We start from the raw sequence: 22,478 nt of genomic DNA on the forward strand, positions 1-22,478 counted from the left end.
TTAAATGTCACTTATACATATTTAACATAACACGTACATGTTTTACTTATTACAAAAAATAGTTATGTATTTTGCTCTCATAAAAATATGTATGTGTTTTGAATGCTAAAGAAAGAATATGTTGTTTATTCAAAAAGCATGTACGTGTTATGGCTTGAATTTTTCAAGCCATAACACGTATGTGGTATTTGAAGTTATTAAAAACATGTACATGTTTTGCTCGTTTTGGGGTTTTTTGGGAATGTGGCCACTTTTTTGTGCTCCATCTTGGTGCACTTACCCACCAATCAACTCTTAAAAATATTTTAAGTTTGGTGAGTCTTTGTTAAGGAAAAAAAGAAATATGAAGAACCTTGTCGATTTATTGGTTAAGAAAGACATGTCATTACTAGATGTTGGAAGAGACTAGATGCATTAGAAGAATCCATGTAGAAACACACTATTTCATCCTCTAAGTTTTCTTCCACTAGTAAAGGAAATCCAAAATAATGCCTCTTTTAAAAGTTTCTTGAAACGTGTAAAGCCAAGGGATAAATTCAGTTGTGATGTTTATCCCTCCAACAAGACCAAGGTCTAGTTGAATTAGTTTGTTTTGCATGCCCATTTCAGCTAGGAAATATCACAAAATATGAATCTTCATAAAATATAGTACCCATTTCAACTACACCAAACAAAAGAATAGGTTAGGTTCACTTTTCTTTTCCTATATGTGACCACCTAAAAAACCAAAATTGAGTGACTATGGAAGTCTAAATCCTCTTTGAACTTAATTGTTAATGTCTTAGCACAAAAATTCCTCTACCAATTGAACATGACCTATATGAATCATATACATAACATGTTCAATTAAAGTTCCCTACTATCTATACAATGATGACATCAATATTGCATCATGTTGGCATCATCCCACTCAACCCTTGACATATGATGAAATCATATTGATATCTTCCTTTCATATGAATTCTCATGACATGTTGACATCATCATGTCCTTTTGATGGTGTCATCATAAAAACAATTCATTTGAACTAGGTTTCTTAAAGCATAGTGAAATCAATATTTTTGATGCACTTGAATTTTATCGCAGGGCTAGTTCCAATTGAAATTTCTACAAAAAGGTCTGGTTGTAGAGAAGTTAAGCCCATCCGAATAACATACCTAAAGCATTGATAAAGATCAATTCACTTGAAAAAACTTGCAATTGGAATAGTAAAATAAATAAAAAACATATTGTAAAGATCTAGTGATCATTTGAACCAAATTAAAAAAAGATGACCAATTGCAAGTCAAATTCCTTGCTAAATGGCTATCTTGCTTGAAGCATTAATTCCACACCAACCTCATCCATATTAATTTTAGACCAATCCTCGCAAAATTTACTAAGTAGTAGGATTGCACGTATTTCATTTTCATCTAAATAATTCCAAGTGATTGAGAGCATTGCAAGAGGCAATAAGAATTCTAGAGAAAAAATTCATGAAGAGGTTTTCAAGTAGTTATAGAGGGTCACCATCATTATTGAGAGACAAAAGAGGCAAAGTAGCATTGAAATTTTGAGAACCCCATTTTGTACATTTTTCTAAAAGTTTAATTCCATTTGAAAAGGTATGGACTTGAAAACACCCTAGTCTCAATTACAATATCTTCTAGAATTTCAATTAGAGATTAAGACAAAGGTAAAATGTCTAGTGTTGATAACTTAAGATTACAACTATAGACCATGAAAATCAAAGAAACCCTAGTTGAGTTCAACATCCAAAACATGAGAAGCCTAACCATAATTGAAAAAAAACATGAGATTCAACCAATTAAGGTTGGCTTTCAAATTTCAAACTATAATTGAAGAAAGAAGCAATTAATAAGGGAAAACCATGAATAACCATGAATACAATCCAATAAATTTTATTTATCATGTAGGTTAAATGAGTGTTAGAAAAAAAAAAGAGTAATTCAAATTCAAAGGTTTGACTCCTCCCTCTCAAATCACTAAGGATGGGGAATCATATCAGACATTTCCTCCACCAACTAGTGAGGCCACAAACAGGGGACCTCATTCCTAATATCAACACTCAACAATAACACTCCAAAAGTGGTTTGAACCTTGGTGGCAAGAACCACAATGCCACAAATTAACCATCACACTATACCATTAGTAACTATTAAATGTTCAATTAGAATTTAACTTAAGTTGTGTCATATAATCATACACAACTCCCATATATCTAAGATTAAATTATTTATATTATATTACATTATTGATTAATTTATGTTGAAAAAATTATTCACTCATTAGTACCTTACAATATTTTTATAAGGTCATTTTATTTTCTCATTATTATAGATAATCTTTTCAACATTTTAATTATGTAAATTTTTATTCAACGGTCTAATTTTTTTTTTTATCTAATTTAACTAAAAACTAATGTAATACAATTATATTTTTTTATTATTGATTAAAATTATTTTTTAATAAACCTTTCAATCATTTCAATTAAAAATAGCATTCAAAGTCCTCATCATTATATATCTTAGTCATCAAACTAAGTGGGAGGAAAATCACGTTCACTTTCAATATGATTAAAAGACAATCTTGATACTCTTGGAGAAAAGTGTTATCTTATTGTAAATTGCAATTTGCACTTGTTATAGAGTGATACTCAAATGTTTTAGTCTGAAATGATCCTCCTTGTAACTTGATTTGTTGTAGTTGTAGTCAAACATAAGTTGCTTCTTTCAAGATGCATGTTTTGAAAGGTCTCTCTAGGGGAAGAGCACTAGTTACCGTCCATTTTCCAATTACCATTCACTCCTTTCTCACCCAACCTCCCAATCACTAACTTTAAAGAAAAAAAAATGATAACTAAAATCGCATTAATAAATTTCACATGTACCGATAACTGTTCACTTTACCCCTAGTAGTTAGAATTTTTGAACTTTAATTGGAGGAGTTGTGCAACTTTATTGGTACCCATAGCGCATGACTATTGGGGAATTTGTGCATAAGTATTGACCATTTTTGAGGTGGTTATAGTGCATGGCTATTGAGGAATCTTTAAGTAGGTATCAAGCGACACTTTGAAATGACCACTTTTTGACCCTTACGTGCATATTGGTCCCACAACATGCATCTTTACTACCCATAAGCCAAATGTACCATGTAGGATCTATGGGTGCATAAAGTTATCTATAAGGGCTACTGGTATGCTTCCCCTACTATACATTATTTCTATTATTAATATATGCATTTTTATAATTTAAAAAAATGATAGAAAAAAAATATTTAAAATATTTAATGATGAGAAAAACTTTATCACACCACTTAGATTTAGACATTAGCCAAAGAATCCATTAGTATGATCATTAGACATAATAGAGACTAAGTCACATATTCTCTATATGTCATTATTCAAAAGATCCTCAAAAGTACCAATGGGAAATCCCTTGGCTTAGATGGATTCTCAATTTAGTTCTACAAGAAAAATATTAGTTGGATTAGCTCAAAACTCCTTGAGCTCTATAATGCTGCATATGATAACAACTCCTTGGGAGAGAACATCAATAGAGGTATAATTAATCTCATTCCCAAGGATGAGGCTAAAACTTAGATTAGAAATTGGAGACCTATTACATTATTAAATCTCTCTTATAAAATTTTAGCAAAGACTTTGGCCAAAAGACTCACGAAGGTGCTTGCGAAAATTGTATCTATGACTTAGACTGAATTCATTAAAGGGAGATACATCCTTGAAAATATAATAATAAGTTGGGAAGGTATGCATTGGGCTAAACAAGATGGGTAGAATGGGTCATGATTCTTTTGGAATTTGAGAAATCTTATGACCGAATTGAGTGGTCATTTGTGATAGACATGCTAAAATCTTTTGGAGACCCCTCTAAGGTTTGTAATTGGATTAGCATCATGTTCAAGGATTTATCCACAATCATTGATGTCAATGGTGAACTATTTGAACCAATAACCTTACAAAGGTATATTAGGCAAGGTTGTCCTATTGCACCTACCTTTTTTGCAATAGAAACGTATGCACTTTATTACATTCTCAAAATAGATCTCATTTCCCCCCATTAAAAGGTATCAAGCTTCCTAATAAATATCAACTTGTAAATGCCTAATTTGCAGATGATAATACTCTTTTTATTAAGCTCTCTAAATTAAACTTTGATAATATTGTTGAGAAGTTGCAAATCTTTTGTAATGCCTCTAAGTCAAAGATTGCTCCTCACAAGTCTATGGTTATTGGATGGTCGGATGAACCTCCTAACTGAATTTCTTCTAAAGGTTGGGGGTAGTCAAACCCCTTCAAAGTGGTAAGGTATCTTGGTATTCATATTTATGTATCTCCTTCTTGAAGAGAAATGTGGAAATGACTTTTAAGAGATAGAAAGGAAGCATGAGAAATGGTAGACCCACCTCCTCTCTTTGGCCAGGGGAGTACAAGTGGTTCTAAAGGTCTTCTCATCCCATGCCATTTATCACTCTTTTGGTTGGCTCTTTGCTAATGTGTATCTTAACAAACTTCAAAAGATTCTAAGAGAGTTCTTATGGTCAGATGGTAAGGGGAACAAAAAGAGACACAATGTCTCTTGGGCATGGTGTTGCATTCCTAAAAGCCAAGGGGGTTTGGGCTTGAAAGATTTGAAAGCTCAAGATATGGCTTTAGCTTCAAAATGGATATGTAAGGCCGTCCAAGGGGATGACCATGGAAATTTTTGGAAAGAAATAATCTGAGTTTATCTAAACCCAAAAGAGGCAAAACGTGGTCTCCTATTAATTTGTAGGACATTCTCTTTGGCCAGTTTGAGGTTAAGACCTATGGCTCTAGTCTTTACCTCATTGTGGAAGGCTTGGGCACAAGTAAGGTATCTTGTAAAAAATGGGACAACAGTGTGCAACTCTCCACCCTATACTGTAGCCAAAGGATATGTCTAGTGGGGTCTTGTATTTAATTGGAATCCTTTGGCATTAACACAAGGCTACTCTGCTAAAAGTTGGAATTTAGTGGGGATTAATGCTCTGCAAGATATCTTGATGGATGGATGGCTTGGGACATGGAAGCAACTAAGTTCTAAGTTTGGATTACCTCCTTCTCATAAAAAGACATTGACTATGATTAGTAAAGCCTTGTGGGATGGGTTCCCAAGGCAAATTATAACTAATTCAAAACTACTTGAGAAAATCATAAGGCAAGGTGGCACAAAATTCAATGATGCTTCAGTTCATAAGATATATTGCATGCTTGCAGGTAGGGGAGATATTTATGCTTGGCTCAATAAAGTTTGGAATTTAAATTATCTAGACTCCAAATGGCTTAAAATTTTAAACCAATTGTGGCACAAACCTCTTGAACCTAAGAAGACTTGCTTTCATTGGCTTCTCCTATTAAAAAAGCTTGCAATTGATAATGTTTTACACTGTTATGGATTGTCTACTAGAATTTGTGAATGTTGTAATGTTCCTAAAACCCTTGAGCATTTGTTCTTTAATTGCAAATTTGCTATTGCCATAGGTCTTTAATATTCGGTTTGCCTATCGCATTGAATGATAGTGAAGGTTTTACTTGGACATAAATTCTTATTAGTTATGATGATAAGTTTGATGTTGCCTTAAACAGATGTTGGCTTGTTTTTAGGAGCGAAGTCCTTTAATTTTTATGGAAAAGGAGAAATGAAGAGATTTTTCAGTCCAAAAGAAGGCTCCTTACAGAGCTTGAATCATGTTTGAATGCGAACTCACCTATTACTATCACATTACAAGTCTCAACTACGATATAGATTCCCAAAGAAAGATTCATGATACTGCTTAAAGAAGGTGTAATGCTGGTGTACAAGAACTGCCCACTTCTTTCATCATGGAAAGATTAATTTGAACAAAGAAAAACTAGATTTACTCAATAAGTATTTAGAAGAAAATCAGATCACCAAGAAGGATGTTGAGGCTAAGAACAAAGAAACTAAGAATAAGCTCAAGGCCAAGTGGAACATAACAGTAGACCCAGAGATTGTGACTCCACTAGGCACATTTGAGTGCAACCAGGCTGACTGTAGCAATAACATAATTGGATCATGGGAGTGAATATGGCCCTCTATTATCCTTTTTGATAGATGTTGATCGAACTCATTTCATATGTTTTGATTTTTTGATACTTAGTGATTGATCTAGTTTGAACAGATGCTCCTGATAATGTGATGATGTTTTTGTACAGAGTCTTTAATATAAAAAAAAAATCTTCAAAAGTCAATATACTTTTAGTCTGTGATAAAGTTGAATGATTCTTAATGAGCCTATATCAGATAACTAATCGATTTTGTAAATAAAAAATATTCCAAAAAATAAAAAGAAAAAGATCCTTCACAAGACTCGTTATCCATCGTGTGCTTGATTGGGGAACCATTTGTTTTACGAAACACCTGATTCTGAGAAAGACGCTCGTGAGGAATTTAACCCTGCGACCATAAAAAAACAAACGAGTGGACTGATTTCGCGATAAAGAATGAACTCAATTTAACTTTTCCCATGTCTTTTTTAATTTGACCTTTAGTTGAGCCACCTACCAACCCTGCTATTTGTATGGACTAAAGAATTTCTTTCTCCCTGAAATCAAGATGATGGCTAATCATTCTGACAATAGCAAAGCTTCAGATAACCAAGATGCAAACACAGGAAAACACTTGGATGCAGGTGCTATATTTGTGTTGGAATCCAAAGGTATGCATTTATATTTCTGTCTCAATGTTTTTGTTTCTATGAACATGGAAGTATTTTGCCCAACACTCCGTTTTGGTGTCCACCTTATGTCCAAAGTAAGTGAACGAGTGATGTGGGTTATTATAACTAATTAAGTTAATTGATGGTTGCAGGTACATGGCTCCATGCTGGCTATCATTTGACAACCTCCATAGTTGGAGGTCCAGTTCTGAGCCTCCCATTTGCATTTGCATCCTTAGGATGGGGTGCAGGAATAGTATTACTGGCCATTGGAGCAGCAGTTACCTTCTATTCCTACAATCTCTTGTCACTGGTGCTGGAACATCTAGAGTTTAAGGGCAACAGACACCTAAGGTTTAGTGATATGACCACAGAGATTATGGGTATACATTATTTAAGCTTCATTAGTCCTTTCTCTATAACTTCATCACATTTCATTACTGCGAGGCTAATCAGTTATGAATCTTTCATGTAGATTTTATCTTACATTTTGAGAGTTAAACTAAAGGTGTTGGTCAGTGGATCAGTGGTTCTAAGCTAACCTCTTGCTTTTTAACATTTATTTGGGAAGGCTTATTAGCAATTGTGGCATAAATTTTGATATGTTTTATAATGTTTATTGTTATTTATGTCTAAATTTTGTTTTTAAAACCATTTTAAGGATATGCGTATCTTATTGATTAATAGTCAATTGTAGGAAAAAATGAGAAGAATATAGTAATTGGGTATCTAAGTTATTTTTGGTTTAATAAGAGTAACATAGGAAAAGAGACCACTATTGGGTATCTAAATTATTAAGGGTACCTACTAAAAGAGGTCACTGTTGAGAAGCCGTGACTAGAACATGTATTAGTAGTTTAGAGCTGAATCACAAAAAGGAGGCCTATTTGGGTATCTAGGGAAAATGACTCTGTATTTGAGCACATTTCAATGGTTTTGATAGTAGTTGTTGATTTAATACCCACACTCGTTGATTTAATGTCTTTTTTTTTTTACAACATTGCACCAATAGTTGTGACTTTAAAGTTGTTATTGCTGATGATGACTACCCATAATTGAATGAAATGTGTTCTTTTCTTCTTAAAAAAAACCAATCATGTGATGCCACAGCATCACATGAGCTGCACAAGTATGGGTCTCCCTTTTGCACAACCATTGGTCTCTTTTTTGGACACCTTGGCAAAAAGCATTCTAATGTGGAATCATATTTGATGATGTGGCCCTGAAATCTTAGTTATAAGTAGGGGACTTGTCAAGTAAGCTGCTCTAAAAAATTGGGAATGATATGAAATTTCCACATAAGATTTTGAGAAACATGAAATTAAGATGCTCAACTACTAAATCCTCATATTTAATCTCATATTTAACTTTGGAGTTTATGAATTATCTTACAGGCCCAAGATGGGGTCGTTTGGTGGTGGGACCACTGCAGTTTGCAGTCTGCAGTGGAGCTGTTGTTTCATGCACTCTTCTTGGAGGTCAGAGTTTGAAGGTACCTTTCCAAAACAAGAAAACAGAGAGATTATGTTTGCTTGTGAAAGACTGAATAATTTCATTGACTGCCTAATGGATTTTGTAAATATATATTACAGTTCTTATATAAAATCTATCATCCAAATGGGGAGATGCAGTTGTACCAATTTATAATTCTTTTTGGAGGGCTGATGCTTCTGCTGGCTCAAATGCCGTCCTTTCATTCACTGAGATATATAAATCTAGCATCTCTGCTGCTGTGCTTTTCCTTTACTGCATGCGCTGTGGGAGGTTCCATCCATGCAGGTTTCTCTTGACTCTTCATCGATTTGCCCTTGCTTGAATTTGGATGCCCACTTTTCTTTGTTCTTAACTGTTATCTTAGTTTTACATGCCAGGAATCTCAAGTGATGCAGAGAACAGGGACTACAGTTTAGTTGGCAGTAAAACAGGCAAATTACTTGCGGCTTTTAACTCTTTCTCAATAGTTGCAACAACTTATGGCAATGGAATCCTTCCCGAAATTCAGGTGAGATTGGTTAATAATTTAAAAGAAGATAGTAGTTATGTATTAAAACTTTCATCCTTTCAGTTTCTATAATGATAGGTCCAGTAGGGCTACCCCAGACTTCCTACACCAATCAAATTTTCATCCTTTTATATAGGAGAGCACTGCATTATGTATTTGGTTTTTGACACCTTTTTTATATTACACTCACAGTTGATCAAAAGCATTTTACTAGGGAGTCAATTAAGCCCAAAATATTTTAATTGTTGAGAGATGGTGCTTGTGAGGGTTTCTAGGTTTTAGTTCTAATTAGTCCTCCGTTTTCAACATGTATCATAGTTGGATCAAGTGAGCTCACGTTGTATTTTTTAGGAGAACAATTAGAGTTTTTTAAAAAGCTGATAAGGTTTAAAAAAATAAAAAATCTTTTTTTTTTTTGTCTTGAATTTTCTAATGTTCAGATTGGCATATTATGATGATTAAATTGTAATGTTGTTGTTCTTCAAACCTTCTGAAATAAGCTTCTGAAATGTTGTTATTGAATGTTTAAATTGAACTTCCCATTGATCTTAGAAATAAATAAATGCTTGCCTGCCTTCAATTCTTTCCTGTAAATCCCAGTGATAAACTAAGTAGAAATTTATAACTTTAATACTAATATTTAAGGAGGGTTTTGCAGGCCACTATAGCTCCCCCAGTTTCAGGAAAAATGTTCAAAGCACTGTGTGTGTGTTATACAGTGGTTGTGTCCACCTACTTCTCTGCTGCAATTTCAGGCTACTGGGCCTTCGGCAACAATGCCCAAGGGACAATTTATAGCAACTTTGCGCCTGCAGGAAGGCCAGCTTATGTTCCCAACTGGTTTCTCTTCATGGCCAACATTTTTATCCTTCTGCAAACATCCACAGTAACTCTGGTTAGTTTAGTTCATAGTACATACTCAACTATTATCAATATCATATTACTATTATATTTGAGGACAACATGCACTCCTCTTTCAAATTCAACAACTGTCTTTTTTGCTCAAACAACTTGATAGTCTTGGAGGATAGAATATTCTTTAAAACAGAATTTAGTTAGTGTAGAAAGTAAACGAATTCACCGGCCTAAAACTTGGAATTTGTCCTAGAAAACCTCAAGGAGGAAAACTACCTGGTAGCAACAACTATCTATCTAGGAGTAACTAAAGACAAAAGAGCAACTACAAAGAGTAGACGCAACTGATAGGTGTTTCAAGCTCTCAATGACTTCTACAGCTGAATTCTTAATTTCATCAATACAGAACTCACACAAACCTCTGAAGATGCTACCCAAACTCTCCCCAAACTCGACATGTCTTTATATAGAATTTGTAATGTTCATATCGTTTACTAGGAGGACCCAGAAGTAGAATCGAAAGGATAAAAGCCAGACCATCCATTTCAAGTTCTGTGCTTTGTGTGTCAACACTCAAGATGAAACTGCGCCTTTATGTTTTTATGTTTTTGCTGCAATGGTTACAAAAGCATTGTGGTAGATTCAAATTCGCTATGGCCGTTACAAAATCTCCTCTTGCAAGGGAACCAGCAGTTCTGTTATAGAGTTGGAGCACCCCAATATACAAATGACATTTTCATTGACAATCTCCAAAAGTGTAATCTTGGGAATTATATAGAAACATTTAGTACATATTTGAACCTCTGCCAACTTCTAAAGCTGTCTCCCCGATGTAAATTTTCCTTGCAGACTTATTTCCAACCAGCATTTGCAGCTCTCGAAAGCAGATCTGCAGATGTAGAGAAAGGGAGATTTTCTATGCGAAATGTTATTCCCAGATTGATTGTAAGATCTTTTTGGGTGGCAATTGTAACTTTGGTGGCTGCCATGCTGCCATTTTTTGGAGATATTAATGCGGTGATGGGTGCTTTTGGGATTATGCCATTGGACTTTATTTTACCAATGGTGCTCTACAACATAACATTCAAGCCTTCCCGAAGGAGCTTACTTTTCTGGGTGAATGGCTCGATTGGTGTCTTGTTTTCTGTTGTGGGAATTCTGAGCTGCTTTGCAGCCGCCAGACAAATCGTCCTAGATGCTAACACCTACAAACTCTTCGCCAATATATGATCTCTTTAGTTTCAGGTGCAGTAGAGATCGACCCAAAGGAGCAGGTTTGTTCATTTAGAATCCAAAAATTCTTGCAAATTCAAAGTTTTTGCAAAGTTTTATTTTCATCAGCACTTCCTTAGAAGTTTGCATAATCTAAGGAGCCACATAAATATCTATTTATTTATAGTAGCCCAATGGTTATTTCATATTGTAGGCATGTATGTCTACTCACAACTTCTATTGCAAGTGTAGAATTAGGTGCAAATCATTTCATATATAAGGAATTTGACATATTTCTTTGATTTCTTCTTTTATGTTTCAACAATATTTAACAAATAATTTATGTTCTTTAGAAAGAGATTATTTATATGTTTTCTATTTTACAGCTTAGATTTCTACAATAGCATTTTAACATATTTTCTTTGATATAATCATAATTTCATGTTTACATATTTTCTTTTAATTTTCTTGTCTAAAATAAATATCCAAAATCTTTCATGCCCAACTTAGATGATGACTAAGATTTAACTAAATTAATAATTTCCTTATTGTTACCAATTAACAACATGTCATCCATGTAAAACACAATGATAACAAAATTATTACCATCTTATTTGAAATATATACGTAAATCAACTTTTCTATGATTTAGCCCAAGACACAACACATACATATCAAGGCTTTTATTACACATCCCTGGTAATTTCTTTAAGCTATTGATGTAGAGAAGGACTTATTCTACCTTACCTGACACATTTCATACAATTATTTGTTACATTCAATAACTAGGTGCATCCTAGTTCATCTTAGGCATATTACTTTTAGGCCTTGGTGAGTGTACACGTGATTCAAACACAATCCAAAACATACATTCTTGGCCTGATTATGGCCTCTCACCATGCATTGTGATGGAATACAAATCATCATTACATCAAACAATTCAAATAATGCATTATTTCGTTAAATACTCCTTCAAGTAGGGCTTTGTAACAGTTACACTGCAAAATGGGACCAATAGTCCTAAATAACTTGCACAAATCAAAGACTTGGGAACTCCCCTTTGAAGGTATTGAAAATGACATTAAAACAAAACAATCCATCAATTTTCATGGATTTCCAACAGTGGAAAGTCAAGTTATGAATTTTTTGCACTTGCTGGAAACTAAGGTTTCCAAACAAGGCTGTTAGAAAGAGTGACATATTAGACCAATCAAACCTTATTTTATTTAGGACTGGTAAGAACTAAAAACATCTGCCATACAATTATCTTTCCATCCATTTAAGTTTCAAACCCATACCATTTCATACTAGGTTGTACCAAGCAAAATATAGACTATTTACATAGAAAAACAAGGTAAAAATGTGTCAAAATGATGTTTCTTCTCATTCAATCCTTCTCCAACCTCTCCATTAGAGTTTTGATTACATGTTTATGCATTTAAAACCATTCTCTACTATCTAAGCAACTATTAACTGCCCATAACTGAAAATGCAACTTTTTGACAATTTTTGACATGACAACTTTTGCAACTTTTACATTTGCAACTTTTTGACAATTTTTGACATGACAACTTTTGCAACTTTTACATTTCTTGACAATTTGTTATGAAACATTCCGCAATGAATCAAAACGACTTCAAATGGTCTCAAATGACCTTATTGAACCCAAACACACTCAAAACTACCAAAAAACCAAAAGTAACCATATGCATACCATTGATCACCCTGCATCAGCTATAAAAAAAATGGTAAATAAGTCTTTTTATCTTGCACACTCAATCCTTCTTATTTTTCACATTAAAAATTTCTAGCTATGTCATGTGTATTTATTTATAGAGATCACTATGCAAAAATATTGTTATATGAATTCATTTATTCTAACTTCAAAATAAAAATGCAACAATAATAGTCAATGGAAATATGATTGACTTAGTTTTTCTACCAAGACAAAAAAAAATTCCAAAATCAATCCGTGAGCTATATGAGAGAATCCCTTTGCAACTAGGTGATTTTTATACATCTTCATTTTTCCTTCTACATGATACTTTGTTAGAAATAAAGGTGAACAACTATAAAATAAAATTTTGGTTTTAACTGTTAATTTGATATAACTAGTATTACACCAAATAGAGATTATAAGAAAATAGATCAACAACACAAATAAATATGGAACAAAAGAAATAAACACATTAAGATAATGTTAACATGGAGAAACCCTTTCAATAAAAAAAATGCACCAAGAAGAGAGGCCCAAGTCAATAATATCTTTAAAAAAAAGCTTACATACAATCTTTCCTTTCACTTCTTCTATCTTCAATCCTTCAGCTTTGCTAATTGCATTACCTTACTACCATCTTAAGCACTACTTCTATAGCATTTTCACCCCCTAAATGAGGCATCCAAGTTTGTTACCAATCTGAATGCCCCTCCTTAAAACATTTAAGAATTTATAACATAGGATACAATATAAGTTGCAACTAAATTACTTGTCTATCAAAATTGAGAACTTGATTTGCTATTAGTTTATCGGTTATTATATTTTTACCATAAGATGCTTTAGCTTTAATAATAAATACACAAGATAAAAAACTAGCCTCATAGATAATTGGATGCCCAAAACCACCACTACCTCCAAGATGCTTATTTTGTAAATAGTAACTCGCTATCAATAAAAATTAGTTATGTGCTTTTGATAGAAATTAAGTATTGTACCAATAAAACTCAATTGGTAAAAATTAAAAATTGTTGATGGTGGATCCCTCATCCCTTAGTAATAATTATAAATAATATTATAAGCAATTAAATACATAAGATTTACAAGGTCGATGACACCTTAATATTAACATTCTCTCACTTGACATCATACATTGAAAACACATCCATAAAAATGTACAAGTCAACTAATTATTAGGAACAAGGCCCACAACCTCCCTACACCATGTAAACTTTGTTGTGTTCATAGGTTTAGTAAGTGAATCTACAACATTCTCTTGAGTGTCACCTTCTTTAGCTCAATTTGGCCATTAGTGATCAATTTATGAACAAAATGGTATTGTACAACTTATTCCATGAGTGATATATAGGATTCTTAGGCAAAAAAATTGCACTCTAACTATCACAACCAATATAAACAGTCATGTGCACAATTAAAACTAATAAATGTAGACAATCTTTGTAATCAAATTACCTCCTTAGAGACATAGGTAGAAATTATATACGTTGCTTCAATTGTGAATAAAGTAATCATGGGTTGCCTCTTAAACTCATCCAACTCACTACTCCTCCCAAAAAAATAAATGCATACACAATAGTGGGCCTTCAACTATCCAAGTCGCCTATTTAATCTGCATCAATAAAATCTTGTATTTTAATGTCTTATCCATATTGTTAGTATTGAAATAAACCAAACAATAATAGAAAAAATACCACATAAATATTTTAACACTCTTTATATAATTCATATGTTCTCTATCAAAATTAAACATAAACTTATAGCATCATAAATTGTCACCGGTCCAATTTACACCTCATGTTTGTGCTCCTACTTAAGTATGTCCTATCCTCACCCCCTCTTTAGGTTTGATTTCACCCTATTATCCAACTTTGATGTCATGAACAACCTTTGGTGCTCATCCTACTATGGGATAATGATGCAGGAGCATCCTCGATCTAAGAGAAATTTTGCATCAACCAAAAATATTTCCTTTCAGTTTAGTTCTTGTTTAGTTCAGTGTGCACTTTTTTGTGTTCTTACCAGTTGGTACTAGTAGTTGCTTGCTTTTCATTTCAGATCCTATTTTCAGTTTCCAGGTTGGTTCTTGTGCTTAATTCCATATTTTCGGTCTAATTGGATTCTTTTTTGGCTAGTTATCGCTTTCGTTTGACTGTTTTTGGGTTTCGGGATAGTTCTAGTGCTTACCGGTTGGTTTTCCTTCATTACCAGAGCGTTTCTTAGCATGTGGATCTATTTTGGGTCTTGTTCGAGGTTCTTTGGTGTGTGGCCAACCTTCCTGCTGAACCGCACCTCTTGGTTGTTATTTTTCAGAAGGATTTTTTTCATTCTTAGGGCTGACCTAGTTACATGTTTCATTTTCCTGCATTGGTAAATGTAATCTTTTGTGGCTTACCCAGATATGTTCCGGAGGGTATATATATGGGACTATGTAATCATTTGTAGCGAAGAGGAAGTAGAAATCAAAATAAGGATTTTAGATTCTCATTTAGTGATCCAGATGATTCTCAGAGTCTCGATTGGATTGTATCTGGCTTGAAGCCTTCATGTAACCGGTTAACTACCTGATGTTCTATGATGATTATATGATGATAACCGAATGGTTTTCAGAAGTTCTAAGGCAATAATATGATCTATTTATGCATTCTTGCTATGTTTTCTTGTTTCTTTCATTGTGTTACTCTTCCTGCATAAGCCGGTCAATTCTCTTTTGAGTCTCTCATCGGTTATGGTTGCATCAAGTGGTATCAGAGTTGGTTATGAACTGGCTAGTGGAAGAGTTGTTTGTGAACCTTGAGGCATTCCTTTGGGTGGACAGATCACCTATTGGAGGCAGGTTGTGCATGTGTTCAATAGAGCGTCGAGGAGAGGCAATTGAAATCGGTAGTTAGATCGTCGAGTTGAGGCAGTTCACCGGAGCGGAAGAGGAGACGTTGCCTAGAAGGACAAACCCTCAGAGGGTAGAGCATGTTAGAGTAATTAGGTCTTTACTTGATTAATTAAACAATATTTGTTTAATTCTTTAAGTTCCCAATTATCTTTTTACACTTAAGCTAACATTAGATGCATATAATTAATTATTATGTGCAAGCCTAGGGTTTTCCCTTTTTAGGGTTTCTTGACCTATTAGAGGTTTTTTTTTTGTAAAGCGGAAAAATCAAACCCTAGTTGTTCTCCCCCCCTAACTCCAAGGAGAGAGAAGGGAGGTCACTAGGGTTGATGGTTTTCACTTAGGAGAGACTTTACATTCAAAAGAGGGGTTGAAACCCACAAGATCCAATCCCACGCAATGCAAGACTGGATTCTAAATGAGTTTCAAGGGTTAAGACATCAAGGATACTCTCTTTTGTAAAGAATGTAGATAGAACGATTGAACTAGGAATGCATGTAAAGTAAGAAAGATTCACTTATAAACAGAGATAGGGATACGGGATGAAGCTGCGGACGGAATTAGCAGTAAAATGTTGAGACGGTGCTATCCTGCAAATTTGAGCGAAAGTTGACGGGACGATGGCGCCCGGAGTGCACACGGTCCTCCGAAAAATCCGCGAAACGAAGGGGGATCTGTTCGTCTCTGCACAAGGATTCCAGATCTTCAATTACAACCGCGTACCTGCAACCTACACACAGAAAAGAGAGGACGATTGGGGGGTTATGGATTAGGGGTTTGCCTTTAAGTCAAACCCCGGTTTTGGAATTAACCAAGAAATGAGAATGCTGTAAATGTAAATGTTTGTAATGTAAACAAATACTGATACCTTGTTGTAAGAATGTTTGTATTCTTACATGTGAAGGTGTAATGTATGTAGTATGTTGTATGTTGTATGTGATCTCCTCTTCAATAGTTGAATCCTTGTCTTGAATGCAACACCTAGCCTTGAATGGAGACTTAGAATGCTCAATTGCTTGAAGGAATACTTGAATGCTTGAATGTTTGAATGTTTGAATATCGCTTCCGCATCTTGCTCTTGCTTATTTCCTTCCTCCCTTTCTAGGAGAGGAAAAGTAGTTTATATACTTGTCAATTAGGGTTGAGAGACTGATTTTTCCGACCTTAGGCCGACCTAGAAGCATTATTTTCCGAATTGCAAACTTAAAGACCCGATGCCCAACAAGAGACCGGGCCCAAAATAGGACCAGGGACCAGGGCACTGGGTGCCATGGTCCCACCTCCCGGGACAGCAGGGTGCAAGGAGGGATCATGCCAAGGTGCAAAAAGATGCAGTTTTTGGTGTCGCAAACAGGTTTCAGGGTCTCCATTCAGGTTCAACGTTGCGTCGCCATCGTGAAGACCCAAATACAGTCGAAATTGCAAGTGTCGCAATTTTAGGACGCTACATTTAGCCCCCACTTTAGCGGGAGTATAAGCGTACGCCCATACTTCCGGTAAAGTACAAGGAAACAACATTGAAAGACTTTCACCATGTCAAGGAGGCAAGATACACCAAGCCCCCAGTGGACTGAGGATCTTACGACTTCGATTGACAAAGTAAAAGGGAAGATCACGAGGGAGGACCATGACTGTCAGTAGTAAGGTTCCCTCACAATGAGTCATGCAAGAAAGATATCAAAAATTTTCAAGGCAAAGCTAAATTTGCCAAGAAATTTTCAAGTATCTTGGAGAGATATGAACGGGGTGTATGCCCCCCTATGTTAAAGCGATTGCACATGCCTCATCGGGGGTGATTGCTTTAAGGTAGTGATACATATAAGAAATGAGAAGGGAAAGGAGCACGTTATCACAAGGATTTAGCCCCCAAGTGTGAGATAAGCCCAAGGATAATAGAAACAAAACACAAAGCACAAGGTGACTTCGCTTTCCTCGGGGTCAGTATGTTGTATGATAATTCATGTATATCATATGTATGTATGCATAATTGTTCTTCATTCCCCAATCAAGGAAGGTCACCTAGAAGAAGGGAACACATGTGTCTTTTGAGTCAACATGAGAGAGACCAAAAGAGATCTCAATGCTTTGCATCATCCTCAAGTAGACAACACTAAGGACAACAAATAGAAGACTGAGATAAGTGCTTTAGAAAATTCGTTAGATAAATGGTTATCAACATCAACATATTCATATTCACTATCAGAATGAACAGGAGTAGTATTTTCATCATGAATAATATTTTCATCATGAATAACATTTTCATCTATATCATCATCAAGATTTATAAAAATAGGATCTTTAACTCGCACAGGATCAAGACCATCATGCACCTTATGTTTAGGAGATTTTGGCTCAATTTTTGGCTGAGGAGAAAACGGAATAATACTGGTTGAAGGTGTTTTTGGGGATTGCAAAGTTTGAGAAGTAACGACCTGAGCTCTAAGACGACGCTTTCGTCGGTGTTCACATGCAGAACGATTCCGTCTAGTCTTAGTAGGAAGTTGAGAAGATTGAGGACGAGGAATGTTCTCATCCTTATCACTTGGGTGTTTAGGTTGTGGTCTCTTAGGTTGAATAATAGGAGAAGAAGAAGGTCTCTTCTCTCCATAAGAGGAAGGAGGAGGAACTACTCCATATAAGGGAGGAATATTTGGTTTAGGAAGGAGACCAAGTCCATCATGACGAGGAGGTATAGGTCTACTTTTAGGCATAGTCACATTCATAGGGATGGGTTGGGAATCTTCTTGAGGAAAGACATTAGTTTTATCTTTCAAAGGAAGAACTTCCTTCTCAAGAACGATAGGAATATCAAGTTTGGGTGTTCTAGGTTCACTTAGAGACAGGATCATATCTTTTTTCTACTTTTGATAAGATTTGAAAAGATGATCACTCCGCGGTGGAAGAGATTGGAATTGTTTAGGCCAAAAATAATCAATAGGAACACTAGAAGTTCTTTCAGCTGGTTTAAAGAGACTATGATTGACAGTAACAACTTCACCATTATGAGGAAATTTTAAACACTTGTGAATAGGAGAAGCAATAGCTTTCATGGAAGATAACCAAGGATAGCCTAGCTTCAGACGAAATTGTTCGGACGATGGAATAATAGCAAAGTCCACATCAAGGGGTTTGTTATGGACCTCAATAGGTAACGTAATAGAACCAATTGCAGGAGAAGAAAATACATCAAATAATTTCACAACCACATTTTTTTCGTCATAGATCACTTGATTCAATTGCAAAGTAAAAAGAAATTCTTCAGTAATGATATTAACCATACAAGAAGGATCAATAAGCACTCCATGGCAAGGTGTATTCTTGACTTTTGCAACTATATATAAAGGACTATCAGGTGCCCTGGTAGTTTCACTGGAATCAAATGTGATAGAAGGTTCTTTAGGGATTTTCTGCTGTTCCACAAAGTTAATCACATTCGGAGTCATAGACACAAGACTATCAGGTGAGAAAGAGGAATCATTAGTCTCAACCACATTAGAGGTATGAGAAGGTAATGGATCAGTAAAAATCTGAAGATTTGGTTAGGAGGAGCTACATATGTGTTGCCTTTATCATTCACACCAGAAACAGAGATAGTAATATTATCAATCAAATCTTGAATTTTACCCTTTAAAGCAAAACATTTTTTAGTATCATGCCCAGGATGACGATGAAATTGACGAAAAGATTTGTTATCAAAATAGGGTGAGTTAATCTTTGCAGGATCTATTTGCTTTATAGGAGGAAGAGTAAGCACATTTTGTTCCAATAAATTATTCATAATACTATGCAATGATTCATTCAAAGGAGTAAACTTTCTTTCTTTCTTGAAAAACTTAGAAATAGGAGGCACACCTGATGCTGCATTCACATTGTTGTTGATGATGTTTTCATTGAATTTAATAGACTCTCTGTTCGGTTTAAACTTCCCAAATGGTTGTTGACTACTATCACCCTTATCACTCGGAGCCATAGGATTTGCTTGTTCCATTTGACTCACAGTCAGTTGATAATTGTGAAGAGTTGCGCACAACTGTTGGAAAGAAGTAAACTCAGAAAACAGAAGTTTTTCTCTAATATCTTTTTGTAAATTAGAAATAAAGATTCTTTGAATATCATTGTTAGGTACTGGAAAGGAAATTTGAGCATACAAATGCTTATATCTACCAATGAAATCAGTCACTTTTTCTTTAACACCTTGTTTACAATGCATTAAATCAATCAAAGTAACATTAGGACTTATATTGTTTTGAAATTGTTGAATGAAAGCATTTGCAAGTTGTTCGAAAGAAGTAATAGAATAAGAAGGCAACGAGCAATACCATTGTAGGGCTTTATCTCTTAATGTTCTAGTAAACAGTTTTGCAAGCAACCTTTGGTCATAAGCAAAATCGGTACATATTGTTTGAAAGGTCTTAACATGTGTTAGAGGATCACCCTTACCATTATAAAGCTCCAAATGTGGAATTTCAACATGTTTAGGGGGGATAGCTCAAACAATGTCAAGAGAAAGTGGGCTCGCAACATCAAATGTGGGCACACTAAACTTAGATTGATTCATAGAGGCAATTTGTTGTTGTAAAGAAGAGACAGTTTGTGCAAGATTGTTAATGGTCGCTTCAGTCGAAGAGTTCATATTAGACGTGTTAGATTGTGATGGAGGTATTATGTTATTGAAAGAAGGTATTGATTGAGAATAAGGTGGTGGGACACTATGATAGTTAGTCATAGGAGATGATTGGAAAGGAGGAACACTACAAGGAGGAATGGAATGATTAAACGAATTGCCCCCTTGCATCATGTTCATTTGTGGAGATGTAATAGGAACACTCATTGAAGGAATGAATGAAGAAGTTGGATTGAATGAAGGAAGAGGGTTGATTGAAGAAGACGGATTGCCCCCATGACTGGTGATCATAGGTGGAATGTCTTGTATTGAAGTAGTCATTATGTTTGATGTAAAAGTAGGTATACTAGCAATAGGAGTTGTCAAAGGAATAGAATGATTAACTTGAGTAGGAGGTTGTGTATAACCCAAAGTTTCGGCACAACTCTTCATAGGCATCACATTTGAATCCACAATGTGTGCAATACCACGCAAAATATCAATTCCATTCTTATCACTTTGAACCATACGTTTTAGACCCTCAATTAATGAAAGAGCTTCACTATCAGGGTATTCTTGAGACATCCATTGTCGAAAATCATCAAATTGGTTATCCAATTTTGAAAGTTGTTCTACAGAAACCTGATGGAGAGCTTCTTCATCATTAAGAGGATTAAAGGAATTACCCATGTCCTCGTTAAAAAGGCCTTTCAAATTAGGTTCCATCTCCTCAGTAATTAAACCTTGGAAAGACTTAATTCTAAGGCTTCGTCTAATGGGAATAGTGTAAGTAGGGCTTATTGTTGTAAAACTCATGCACTAAAGAGAGAGAGAAGATTTTGAATTTTATAGGTAGCAAATTTCAATAAAATCAGCCAATCTCCTAGATTTAAGCTGTTAAATACAATCAGGACAATCTCCCGAAATTTCAAAAAAAATGTCAGGGACCGTGGCGAACAGAGTGCACACGGTCCTCGCAACTTTTTTCAAAATTTTCAGGGATGAAAGTTATGATGATTTTAAAGCTAATCTGAAAAAATTGAGTGATTTTAAGATCTGTAGATAGGCCAAATTAAAGTTGCAATCTCAAAATTGAACCCTACCAAGATTGTTGAAAAATGCAAAATTTGAATTTTGAAAAAGAAAGGGAAACTGAAATTTTGAATTTTATGATTTTAGAGGGAATACTGAAAGCAATGCAGGCTTTGAAATTTAAAAGTTGACTCAATTTCATGCAAAATTCAAATTTGAAAGCGGAAATCAAAGTTGCCGCAATTAAACACTTAATTTCAAAAGTCACAATTGTAAAAATTTGAATAAAGCACTGAAATTTCGAATGAATGCTAACACACTTTTCAGATTTAGGACAGTAAGGAACACAATTTTGATACAAATTTCAATTTCAACAATTTTTGAATGATTAGAAGCCTTAATCCAAGCAATCACTAGACCAACTTTGACTTTAATTTTGAAAGTGTTAGAATTGATAAAATCAGCCAAAATTCTGGATTTTAGCAGAAAAATACAATAAGATCTAGCTCCCGAAATTTCGGAAAAAATGTCGGGGACGATGGCGCTCGGGGTGCACTCAGTCCTCGCAACTTTTTTCCAAATTTTCAGGGATGAAAGATATTGTGATTTTGTTGCAGAATCCAAAGTTACAGCTGATTTGGAGGTGTTTTGATCAGTGAAATTATCAGTCAAAGGTTGAATCAAGAAGGTTTTAAAAATTAGGGTTTTAGCACTTAACCACTTAATTTTCAAAATTAAAGCGCAAATATGAATTGACAATTTACAATAGAAGGGTAGATCTGAAACAAGCATTAACAATTAAACATTTCACAAGCTCAATTGGTAAAAAGAAAATTTTAGGGTTTTTATGCAATTAACCTCTAAAATTTGCAAAAGATCAAACATGGAAATGTAATTAAGGAAGCAAATTTTTCAGATCTAATCATGAATAATCAGAATTAGGATGTTCACGTTGGGTTCACCAAAATGTAAAGCGGAAAAATCGAACCCTAGTTGTTCTCCCCCCCCTAACTCCAAGGAGAGAGAAGGGAGGTCACTAGGGTTGATGGTTTTCACTTAGGAGAGACTTTACATTCAAAAGAGGGGTTGAAACCCACAAGATCCAATCCCACGCAATGCAAGACTGGATTCTAAATGAGTTTCAAGGGTTAATACATCAAGGATACCCTCTTTTGTAAAGAATGTAGATAGAACGATTGAACTAGGAATGCATGTAAAGTAAGAAAGATTCACTTATAAACAGAGATAGGGATACGGGATGAAGCTGCAGACCTGGAATTAGCAGTAAAATGTCGAGATGGTGTTGCCCTGCAAATTTGAGCGAAAGTTGACGGGACGATGGCGCCCGGAGTGCACACGGTCCTCCGAAAAATCCGCGAAATGAAGGGGGATCTGTTCATCTCTGCACAAGGATTCCAGATCTTCAATT

General features: G+C 34.9%; 1 protein-coding gene across 4 annotated transcripts in view; it reads left to right on the top strand.

Moving 5' to 3' along the window:
* Positions 1–6,435: 6,435 nt before the first annotated feature.
* LOC131076329 (GABA transporter 1) overlaps positions 6,436–22,478 on the top strand; it is a 36,757-nt gene continuing 20,714 nt past the window's right edge. For 3 of the 4 annotated variants that reach the window (XM_058013467.2, XM_058013466.2, XM_059214191.1), the window contains exons 1-7: positions 6,436–6,723; positions 6,876–7,106; positions 8,118–8,215; positions 8,316–8,502; positions 8,595–8,725; positions 9,384–9,620; positions 10,430–10,854. In XM_058013467.2, coding sequence (XP_057869450.1) covers positions 6,621–6,723; positions 6,876–7,106; positions 8,118–8,215; positions 8,316–8,502; positions 8,595–8,725; positions 9,384–9,620; positions 10,430–10,810 — 1,368 coding nt within the window. In that variant the 5' untranslated portion in view covers positions 6,436–6,620 and the 3' untranslated portion in view covers positions 10,811–10,854. Of the gene's footprint in view, positions 6,724–6,875; positions 7,107–8,117; positions 8,216–8,315; positions 8,503–8,594; positions 8,726–9,383; positions 9,621–10,429; positions 11,010–22,478 lie in introns of those variants that run through there. The other variant, XM_058013465.2, reaches the window with a different exon arrangement.

This window comes from Cryptomeria japonica, chromosome 11, assembly GCF_030272615.1.
Source record: "Cryptomeria japonica chromosome 11, Sugi_1.0, whole genome shotgun sequence".
In the NCBI taxonomy this organism is placed as follows: Eukaryota; Viridiplantae; Streptophyta; class Pinopsida; order Cupressales; family Cupressaceae; genus Cryptomeria; species Cryptomeria japonica.